Source organism: Acanthopagrus latus, chromosome 12 (assembly GCF_904848185.1).
Source record: "Acanthopagrus latus isolate v.2019 chromosome 12, fAcaLat1.1, whole genome shotgun sequence".
NCBI lineage: Eukaryota > Metazoa > Chordata > Actinopteri > Spariformes > Sparidae > Acanthopagrus > Acanthopagrus latus.
Window position 1 is genome coordinate 25879453 of NC_051050.1, and position 11671 is coordinate 25891123.

General features: G+C 42.5%; 1 protein-coding gene across 1 annotated transcript; it reads right to left on the reverse strand.

Moving 5' to 3' along the window:
• Window positions 1-5344: 5344 nt before the first annotated feature.
• Window positions 5345-10923, reverse strand: LOC119029696. The gene is made up of 4 exons (XM_037116751.1): window positions 10865-10923; window positions 10124-10303; window positions 9563-9594; window positions 5345-7834 (listed from the first exon to the last, which is right to left on the reverse strand). The coding sequence occupies exons 3-4, from the start codon at window positions 9571-9573 to the stop codon at window positions 6235-6237; spliced, it is 1611 nt and encodes a 536-aa protein (XP_036972646.1). The 5' UTR covers window positions 9574-9594; window positions 10124-10303; window positions 10865-10923; the 3' UTR covers window positions 5345-6234.
• Between the last annotated feature and the right edge of the window lie 748 nt (window positions 10924-11671).

Below are 11671 nucleotides of genomic sequence, written 5' to 3' on the forward strand. Positions count from 1 at the left end.
TAGTATTGAAAATGATCTGAACTCACACAGAGTAAATGTCCATTTACCACTGAGTGTTAAAGGGCTTATGAAGCAACCTGACACACCAAACTCCAGTCATTTTTTCACTGATTGAGATGCAGAAGCACATCACACACAGTCAGTCACACCTTCTCCTCATTCAGATCCAAACAGCTGATTACCTTCATCAATACACACTTTTAATGAAGCAGCACACAGAGAACATTTCTAACAACAAGGACGTTCTCCTGCTCTGATGTTTCTGTAGGAAATATACGTACGAGCTGCTCCGACAGGCTGAACTATCTGATGATGTCACACAGAATCAGATATCAGTCACAGACACACACTTTACTGCACAACATGTACTTTTACTGCATGAAGCTGATTCTATCTGTGTACTTACTGATTTAATAGAGTACTTCTTGTCCCACTGTTGGTTTGTGGCTGAGAACATGCTGTGACACCTCCTCTCCTCAAGGTGGCAGCGTAGCATCAGGTATATCTGTGTGTTGTTCGTCTCTCACACACACACACACACACACACACACAAACACACACAGGAGAAAACAAAGACATGATGACAGAGGAAGGACAGTGAGTGTTTAGAGGAGAGTGTGAATAAGAAAGAGGACGGCTGTTATTAAAACTACACGGTGTGTCAGCCAAGACAGCCCCACAACATCCAGAGACTTGAGGTACTCAGGGCGGATCTCATCCACTCCCGGTGCTCTGTCACCGAGGAGCTTCCCGACTACCTCGGTGACTTCGGCCCGGGTGATGAATGAGTCAACCTCTGAGTCCTCAGCCTCTGCTTCCTCTATGGAAGACATGTCAGTGGGATTGAGGAGATCCTCGAAGTATTCCTTCCACCGCCCGACAATGTCCCCAGTCGAGGTCAACAGCTCCCCACCACCACTGTAAACAGTGTTGGTGGAGGACTGCTTCCCCCTCCTGAGGCACCGGTTGGTTTGACAGAATTTCCTCGAGGCCGACCGATAGTCCTCCTCCATGGCCTCTCCGAACTTTTCACAGACCCGAGTTTTTGCTTCCGCGACCACCTGTGCTGCCACCCGCCTGGCCTGCCGGTACCTGTCAGCTGCTTCAGGAGTCCCCCGGGCCAACCAGGCCCGGTAGGACTCCTTCTTCAGCTTGACAGCATCCCTTACTTCCGGAGTCCACCACCGGGTTCGGGGATTGCCGCCAAGACAGGCACTGGAGATCTTACAGCCACAGCTCCGGACAGCCGCGTCAACAATAGAGGTGGAGAACATGGTCCATTCGGACTCCATGTCTCCAGCCTCCCTCGGGATCAGGTCCAAGCTCTCCCGGAGGTGGTGAGTGTTGAAGTCCCCCAGAAGAACGACGGAGTCCCCGGTTGGAGCACTCTCCAGTACCCCTCCCAGGGACTCCAAGAAGGCCGGGTACTCTGCACTGCTGTTCGGCCCATGAGCCGAAACAACAGTGAGAGACCTATCCCCGACCCGAAGGCGCAGGGAAACAACCCTCTCGTCCACCGGGGTAAACTCCAACACATGGCGGCTGAGCCGAGGAGCTATAAGCAAGAACACACCAGCTCGCCGCCTCTCACCGCGGGCAACTCCAGAATAGAAGAGAGTCCAGTCTCTCTCAAGGAGTTCGGTTCCAGAGCCCAGACTGTGCGTAGAGGAGACCCCGACTATCTCTAGTCGGTACCGCTCAACCTCTCGCACCAGCTCAGGCTCTTTCCCCCCCAGTGAGGTGACATTCCATGTCCCCATGGCTTGAGTCACCATCCGGGGATTGGGTCGCCGGAGCCCACGCCCACGACCGCCACCCAAATCACGCTGCACCTGCCCCTTCTGGACCCTCCTGCAAGTGGTGAGCTCACTGGAGGGCGGGCCCACGTCGCTCCTTCGGGCTGTGCCTGGACCCGGCCACCAGGCGCTCGCCTGCGAGCCCCAACCCCAGGCCTGGCTCCAGGGTGGGGCCCCAGTAACGCCAATCCGGGCGACGTACACGTCCTCGATTTTATCTCTGTCATTAGGGGCTTTTGAACTGATCTTAGTCTGACCTGTCACCTCGGACCTGTTTGCCTTGGGAGACCCTACCAGGGGCATTAAGCCCCGGACAACATAGCTCCTGGGATCATTCAGGTGCTCAAACCCCTCCACCACGATAAGGTGCCGGTTCAGGGAGGAGAATCACCTTCACAAACAGATAAAAATGAGGAAGCGGAGCAGGACGGGGGCTGGGGGAATCCAACAGACACAGCAGAGAAGAAACAGGAGCAGCAAAGGACGCGATGACTGAACTCCACCTGGTCCCCCCTTTACCTGCAGCCAAGGAGAAGTAAAGACTGGCTGGACAGCTTTTGGACCTCTGGTAACGACTCTTTTAAAGGACTGTGCCACTTCATCACCCCCATCTTTTCTTTTGGACAGTTTGTTTTTTACCAAATCTGCCTGTGTTAATAAACTGCCTCACTGAACTTCTGACTCTGCCGACTTGTTTAACCAGTGAGTAAAGAAACCTGTGACACATGTACAGTACATATACACACCTACATGCTCACACATGTTCACACACACACTCACACACATACAAATATACGCAAACAGCTTATAATATAATACAAACAATATATATGCACTGACCAGATTTCTGTATCTTATTTTAAAAGTTATTAATATTAATGTGTGCTGTGCCACACACTCTAACGTCTAAAGTCTTGGTTCGATCACCTTTAGCTTTGATTCTTACGCTGATGCTCCCATCACTGTGGAACAGAGTAAATCTGGACCCATCAGAACCACATGACCTTCCTCCATCACTGCAGAGTCCAATCTTCAAACTACCTAACAATCTGAAGCCTGTTTTTCCAGATTAGCTTCTCTGATAAGTGGTTTTCTTAAGGCCACACAGCTGTTTAGTGTCGGTCCCTTCAGTTTTCTTCACACGTCTTGTGGAAACGTTCTTACTTCAATTATTAAACACAGCCATCACTTCTACTGTTAATTCATCAACAGCTGATGTCACCAAAGGTTTAAATGATTTTATTTAGATAATGACTGAACTTTAATTTCTGGGGGAAATGTTCCTGTGAAAATGGGACTTTTCATTCATATCTTGCACTTTTTATAACATTGTTCAATATAATATGTGATTTACTGTATTTACTCTATTTTCACTTGTTTGACTTAAAAGAGGAGGATGTGTTGTCACCTGACCTCAGGGAAATAGTTTGTGGAACAGAAACTGAGGGTGAGCAGTAAATCACATTCAGCGTCTGCGGTGTCGCTCTGCAGAGTCAGCGTCTTCTAACTGAAGCTGTTTCTATGAAACCCTGCGACCACAGAGCATCCAGCCTCCGGTCATGTCAGCAGACTCTGCCTGGAGGAGAAGTTGTTATCTGTTTCACTTTCTGTTGATCATTTCAATAAAATTTTGAATGTTTTAGAATAAAATTCTCACATACTGCACCTTTAATTTCCCTCCACCAGCTCAAATGTGAGACTCATGTTTCAAGGGAAAAGAGCCAATTTACCTCCTCAGTCTCATTAAAAGGTACGAAACTGTCAGTTTCTAACTCTGATTAGTAATATCTTAAACATTTCCATAACAGTTAAGCAGGATTTTTGCAAAAGATTTGATAATTGGAGGAAAAAACATTTAAGAAGGAAAAAATGAACACTTTTAATAATCCATTTTTTCACTTTAATTTGATATTTAACTTAAAATATTTTATGTTTTATTCTGAGGCTCTGAGACGAGCTGATGTAGTGTCTTATAATTTAATAGACTAATAGATGTTATAGTGGTTTATAATTCAATTTCTATTTTCTTATTGCTTATATTCACTTCTTTATCTTTTATCATTTTAACATGTTCTGTCTTGGTACACATCAATGTCTAAATACATTTTATTGATCACGTGTAAAACACACAAATTTCATTTTGATTTGTGTGAAAAGTGTAAACACAATTTAATTGACTGGTTGATTTAATTTTGATAACATGTATTAATCTATTTGTCTTCGTCCTTTAAGGAAATGAGAATGTTTCTCTCTATGTCTTGAAATAAACTGATGACTAAATAAAGAAGAAGATGAATAAAGAAGATTATCAGGAAAGTTTCATTCAGACACAAAGCAGCTGTAAAACTGATGTTTAAACACATGTGTGTGTGTGTGTGTGTGTGTGTGTGTGTGTGATATGACAACGCGTCACTTCAGAGTGAGGAAATAAGTGTGTTACATTCACTGCGATCGGGAGCGTCTGAGATCGATGATGCGTTAAAATGCGCCTCAGAAAAAAACAGTGCTGACGTAAACACAGCAGCTGTTACCAAAGAAATGAGCTGATCAGATTTGAAAAAAAAGCCACAATTTATAATTCAAAATATGTGATTTAATCAAAACTGAGGCAAGTGCAAAGTTTAGTAAGAACTGAGATCTTTGAGTGAAGTAAAAGTATTAATACCTCCCTGTAAACTCTTTCACGTCCTGCAGTGGAAATATAACTGAAGTAAGAATGTGGGACAGAAGTGAGAAACAGATCTGATGTGGTTTCCTCCTGAATCATCGGCCACATGTGGAGAAACAAAGCTTGGTCCTTCATCATGGACCAACTGAAGAGGAAACCTGCAGAGCTTCATTCAGAGCAGGGTGACCCAAAGTGGGGCACGGGGGCCGAAGCTGGCCGCTTTCAGGTTTTCTTGTGGGCGGAGCGACACTAGACAGGAAACCAGTCAATTAATGGAACTTTGGGTCCTGTAGCAACATTTAGCATCTGAACAACAAGCTGCCCAGCTGTAGATCAGACACTGTGTTGACCCGTATGAGACACCGTACGGACCAGAAGTAAACGCTTACGTAGGTGTGCTGTCAGATAACTGGTGTCTGGACTGAGTTGTTTCATTCCTGCAAGCAAAGCGGGACACGGGGTTTATGTATTTATGTGCATGTGTTCAGAACATCTGTGTTCATGTATATAAGGGTGTGCACATTCAAATATATGTGTATATAATATGTGTTGTATTAATTGTATATGTAGTATATTGAATTGTATATAACTAGACTGGAGCGTACGAAGGTAAACAGTTTGAGGAATGGAAGTAAATTGATTAAGTAGTGAGCTGTGGATTAAATAAATGTTCACGTCTTCCTGCTCCTGTTCAGACGTTTTTTATTTTTTTTGGTTTTTTGAACTTTTGATTTTGATTAACACATTAACACTAAATAAACACACTGTTTTCGTTTTCACTTGTCCAAAATAAATTTGCATTCATTCAAAGTTCAGCAGAAGATTCAACAGAGTGAAAAAGCTGCTGATGATCCAGTGAAGACACTCTGAACAAACTGAGTTCATCAAGCACAGATTTTATTAATGATTCACTGAACGCTGCATCAGTCAGGACATGACTTCATGTGGAATAACACAATATATTACAATCACTAAAAATATGGATCAACATGTTTCCACGTGGACTGAGTCATCTGAGATATTCTACAAGCATGAAGACACATGAAGGAACCAGAGAACCAATCAAATCAAAGTACAGTAGATCACATGACTCTTCAGAAACCCTCCAGACTCAGAGTCCTCTGTACAGTGATGAACATGACAAACATCATGTTTAACTGCTTTATATGAGCAGAAGTATGTCAGTGATGTGTTACTGACACTTGTGTCAACATCAGAGTAACATCACAATAAATCACAGAAAAACACATCAGATCAACCTTAAAAACATTCAACTCACACAAAGAGAGAAACAGTCACAACACACAGGAAGAGCTTTAACCCCTCCAGGCTGAACTCCTTTATCATCACTTTACTTCTATTTAGTTTCACAACAACTTCAACATTATAATATCATGGTGGATATATAAGACACATCTATTCAGACCAGCAGGAGCAGAAACATGTGAGCAGAAGCCTGATTATATTGGAGAGAAACATGATTATAACAGCAATGTCAGCACAAATAATGTGTGTTTCTACAGCAGGATGTGACTTTGTGTTAAATGTGTGATATAGAGGAGGGAGCTGTTGTATTCAGCATGAAACACCAGGGGGCGTCCTCACTCCATTTAATGCAGAGCTGTTAGCTGTGGTGATCACATTTCAATGTTCTGATGAAGTTATCACATCAACACTTTATACAAACACACTCAACAACATGTTGTCATGTTTCAACATTTATATCAACTGTGTGAAGATGTTTTCTACACTGTCTGCTCTCTGACAGGTTCACTTAGTTTTTTCTCCTCTAAATGCTGATGTTAGTTTATTAGAACAGTACTGCAGCGCTGCTCTGAATCCTTTATCTTCCTCCATTCGTCTCTTCATCTCTTCCAGTTTCTGGATCTTCTTTGTGTCTCTTTTCTCCTTCATCTTCTCAATCAGGAAGTCCAAGTGGACATGAGTGGACAGTGAATCAACTTTCAGAGCGATCTGCTCCAGATTGACAACATGATGGAAGGATTCATCCAACATCTGATCTTTATCTTTCTCAAGTTCTTTCATTTCCTTCTGTAGTTTTTCCAAAAGACTTGTTTTCTCGTCACACTCTGATTTCTGCTTTTCATACGTCCCTTTCAGATCTCGCAGGGTCTTTTTAACTCTTCTTGTCTTGGGCACATAGATCCAGTCTCCTTTCACATGATCTGACACAGGACACTTCCTGGTACATGAAGTGCAGCGGCCACCTTTCATGACCTCACAGTGTTTTGGATACCAGGCCAGTGTGCATCCAGGATAGTGACAGTTCTCCTCACAGACTGTACAGCAGGTCGCTCCATCGTAATTTAACCACAACGCCCACCACCTCCTCCTAGTATTGATTTTCTCTTTGTAGACTTCATCAACTTCTACAGTGAACTCCTCATCTTTCTTCATCTCTTCTTCATGTTTCTTCAGAGCTTCCTGGGTCTGTTGGATTTCTCTCTGTTTTAGTTCAGTTAACTGAATCCTCTCTTTCAGGTTTTGGATGCAGGCTTTCAGTCTGATTCGTGAGTTCAGAACCTCCACAGTTGTTTTCAGCTTTTGTGGTCCAGTTTTTTCCAGAAAGTCTGTGAACTTCTTCAGACCTTTAGTTGTTTTTGTAAATGCATGTTGCAGCTCTTCTGTGCCCTCTGTCCTGTCTTCATGCTGGCAGTTATCAAACAGGAAGTGAACCAGCTGACTCTTTTCATCTTTGGCACATTTAATGTTTGCAGCCTCGAGAGCTTTCAGAGCGTTTTTATATGTCGGACCATGTGAATGTGTGATGAGGGCGACGATGTTCTGCTCCATGTCTTTTCCAAACAGAGACACCAATGAATCAAAGATGTATATCAGTCGATCATCCAGTCGATTCTCAGTTGCTTTCAGCACCAGACCCACTGCATTAATCTCATGAACTCCATCATCTGAGCAGAACCAGTCTAATAATCTCTCACTGACTGCAGCATCATGTTCAATCCCTCTGGTATCTCCGTATCCAGGAGTGTCGATGATGGTCAGAGAGTAGGGCAGAGTTTTACCTTCAAATCCAAAGATCTGGTACACAAACACATCTGATGTCTGACTCTCTGATTGGTTTCTCTTCTCCTCCTCTACAATCTGAAACCAGACATCATCCTCCCACTTCACTCCCATGGTGTAGTTGACCAGAGTGTTGATCAGAGCAGATTTTCCTGCTCCTGTTTCTCCAACAAGTAAGATGGTTCTGTTTGTCTTGTTCAGATCTTTTTCACCAAGAGTCATTCTTCTTAGAGATCCAATCTCCTCTTTCTTTGGTCTCAGCTGGTAGACAGCAGGAGATCCTGAAGGGACAAGAAGACTCTTAGAGATGATGTCCTTTGTTTTCCTGCAGAAGAAGGAGATCATTTAAACATTTAATTTCATGTTCAGACTTCAGACTCCCCTCATTGTACGTCTCAACATGTGTCACTTTATATTAATTGTTAAAAAGCTAAATCAAATTAAAATGAATTAGACTACAACTAAATAAAACTTTGTTTTACCGATTGGATCAGAACAAAATGTGACAGCTGTATATTAAAGTGTTCTGGTGCTGTAATGGACCTCTTCTGATTTTGAGAAGGTATTAAAACCCTCTGAAGTCAAACACATGGAATTGAAAGTGATTTACAGAATGTATGAAACAATAAACAGGGTTTACATCTTTAAACACTTCAATCAAATCACAACATTAGAAACTATCTGAAAATGGTTTGAGGTGAAAGTTGGTTCCAGTTTTAAAGGCAGAACTTTGCTTTAAGTTTCCACATTTAGCTTCATTAACAACAGAAACATGTAATAAATGGTTTTCTAGCATTCTGTGATGTAGCTGTCAGCACATACAGGATCAGTGGACCCGCCCATCTACAATAGATAAAGTCTACCACTAGGAATTAACATCTTCAAGAGCTGAGCTGCTGAAACCTAAAGCCACATCTGAAGAACACAAAGAATCATCTTTACAACTGAATTCAGTCACTGTCAGCAGAAACTCCAGGACATCATCAACAAACTCTGACACATCCTGAGTTCAGAACCATCACAGGCTGAGATCAGCACAGTCCCCCATCCTGTCACTTCAACAAGCACCAACAATCACAGACACACTTTTAGAAACCTGAAACCTGATTACACTTGTCTTCATCTAGAAGGAAACTTCAGCTGTGGAAAATGCAGCAACTGCAACAACACAAGTCTTTACCCATCAACACACTGCTGACAAGTTTCATATCAAACAGTTCAGAAAGTGCAACACAGCATCAGTCATGACATGCTGTCAGAGAGAGAGAGCACTGAAACAACACATCTCAACACACAACAGCCATTAGTGCAGGAGACACGGCCGACACCAGAACCAGAACCAGAACCAGAACCAGAACAGCTGGCTGACATGTGGCTGAGCTGTTGTGTTGGGTTGCATTAACATGTGTAGTTGTTGTGAATAAGGAGAAGGTGAAGCTGCTCTATAAACAGGTAATGAATGATGAGACAGTCAAACAGCGTCTCTATAAAACATGTTGTCAGTGGAGACGTGATGATTGTTGAACACTGAACATTAACACTCGAGGCACAAACACTGAACGACGGCACGTCGTGTTCACCTTCTTCTTTCAGTCACATCTGCTGGATGTCGAGTGTTTTGCTGCTGATCCAGGAAAGTTTCAGGTCTGACAGTCAGATTGTTGTTGTGACTTTTACATGAAGTGACTCGAGTGTTGATTCAGACACGAGACCAACATGTTACATTTCTAGCACATTAACATCCAGCAGTGCATGTGTGTCTTTCCCCCGTCTGTCTCTCTGCAGGCATCATGTTCACATCAGTGTAGTTGTGTTCAACCTTTCTTCACTTCTGCAACACTTACAAACTGATATTTAACTACCAGAAAACAGCTCAGCAGAATAATGAGTGTTCAGGCTGAACACACTGTGACCTCCATCAACATGTGCTGCTGTTAAAGTCATGCACATGTCACTTTGTTGTGTGTGTACAGACTGCTGTGTATATGTGTGTCTGCAGCTTCACTTTACTGTCTGTCTGAATTCACTTTTAAAGGTTGGTTGTGTTACTCACCCTGTTGCCATGGTGACGTCTGGTGTTGGTGTCTGGAGAAACAGAATCAGAACCAGAACTACATTTAATTCATCTGTAATGAAGGAAACTAACACAATGACACCATTCAACACAATTACAATCAAATGTCCAACAGTGTTTAAAAAGCACTTTGCTGACACCAGACTGACTCGTGGAGCTGCTTCATCATGGAAATGAGCTGATGACAGATGATATTCTACTTTATTTATGATGAACTGAGACTTTCTTCTTTTAAACTAACAAACAGGATCAATAAATAATGTGTCCGTCTTCATTCACTACCACACAAAGTCTTTGTGAAATCAGCTCCCATGAGGGAAACTGAACCGTGACTTCAGCTCTACAGTCAGTTCACCATTAATTTACTGTTCACATGTTTATCCAGCATGAAAGTCGTCACTGTCATTTCATTTCTGTGTAATTGTAGAAGAATTAGTGAATCAGCTGTAATGCCTAATCAGTCTTTGCCATTTCAAATTGATTGTAAAATCCTGGTCTTGACATTTAACAGTATTTAATCCGTCCTGTTTGTGTTCTTACCTTTTGTTGGCTTCAGGACGTTCTGTGGTGCAGAACAGAGAACACACAGAGTTTTAAACACCGTCAGGAGAAGGGAGGGACGTTCTGTGGTCACATGATTTCACAGAAACTTTCTGAGGAGAATAAAAACTCTCTGATCACTGTCTCATACTTTCTGTTTACCTTTTGGAATTGTCCAACCTGAAAATGAGATTTAAAAAGGCTTTTTTATGTGAAGGAATAAACAAAATGTAAATAGAGAGATGAAACTGTTCAGGATTCTGCTGAGTCTGCAGTTATTACTGTGAAAGACATCAGTTGAAGAGACAGAAGCTGCTGCTTGTTGTGGATCTTCATATTTCTGCTGTTTTATGAATGAATTAAAACATGTTTGTTTGAAAACTCCTGGCAGGACGAGTTCTGTTAAACTGTTGCAGAAATGTAATCTTTGGTGTCAGATGATAGATAAATAAAATATTGTTGTATTTTTGAGGAAACTCCACTGCAGATCATATCAGGTAAAACATAAATGTCATGTAATGTCAGAATACAATAGCTGAAACATCAGGTAACAGAGGTGGTGGCTGTGGATCAGGGTTCGATTCCCTGGTCTGCATGTCGAAGTGTCCTTGGGCAAGATGCTGAACCCCAAACTGCTCCTGGTGTGTATGAGTGTATGAATGTATGTATGAATTACTGTAAGTCGCTTTGGACAAAAGCGTCTGATAAATGTCCTGAATGTAACTGTGTAACCTGTCTAACCTGTAAAAGCTCTCAGAGTTATCAAAGTTGAATTTCTCTACAGAAACTACTTTCCACATTTCTGAGGATCATTCAGTCACTCATGAGTCACATGTGTACATGTTGCACACAGACGTTCATGTGAATGATAGAAGGTGTTACAGCTGATCAGGAGAGTCTCTGAAGTTAAGAATCATCCAGAAACACATTTCATTCATCTGCAGCTCATGTTTGCAGACAGATGTGGGTTTTGATGTCTTGATATCAGACGGTGGAATGTTTTGCTTTGTTGAAGAGAATTTAAGGAATCATGATCGTGTGTGTTTGAGTGTTTCACCTCATCACAAACTTTCATTTGCACGGAAACATGAAGTTTGTTCAGCAGGTATTTCCACATTGATAAAAACAATGCAGTCAAAACAAAAGTTATAATTATCTTATAAAGTCCATGTGTTGAACGTGGGAACAGTCAGTTGTGTATTTCCAGACGCAGCTCCAGATCAACATGATGATTCATGTGTTCATCGTCTTTGTGTCACCTGATGAATCTCAGTCCAATAACTCCTCCACTATGTTCAGCAGCTGGTCTCTAACTGTGTGTCTGCTCCCTGCTGCTCAGCAGCTGCTGGAGACCAGGATGATGAGAGTTCAGGTCTTCCTGCATCAGTCAGTTCAGTGTAAGCAGGTCCTGATGTCAGGTGTGTTTTACCTGAACAGACTGAAACAGACTGACAACAGCAGCACAGACAGCAGAGTGACACTGTCCTGATCAACAAGCAGCTGTGGAGGAAAACAGCAGCAGCACAAACACTCAACATCTGTATGATG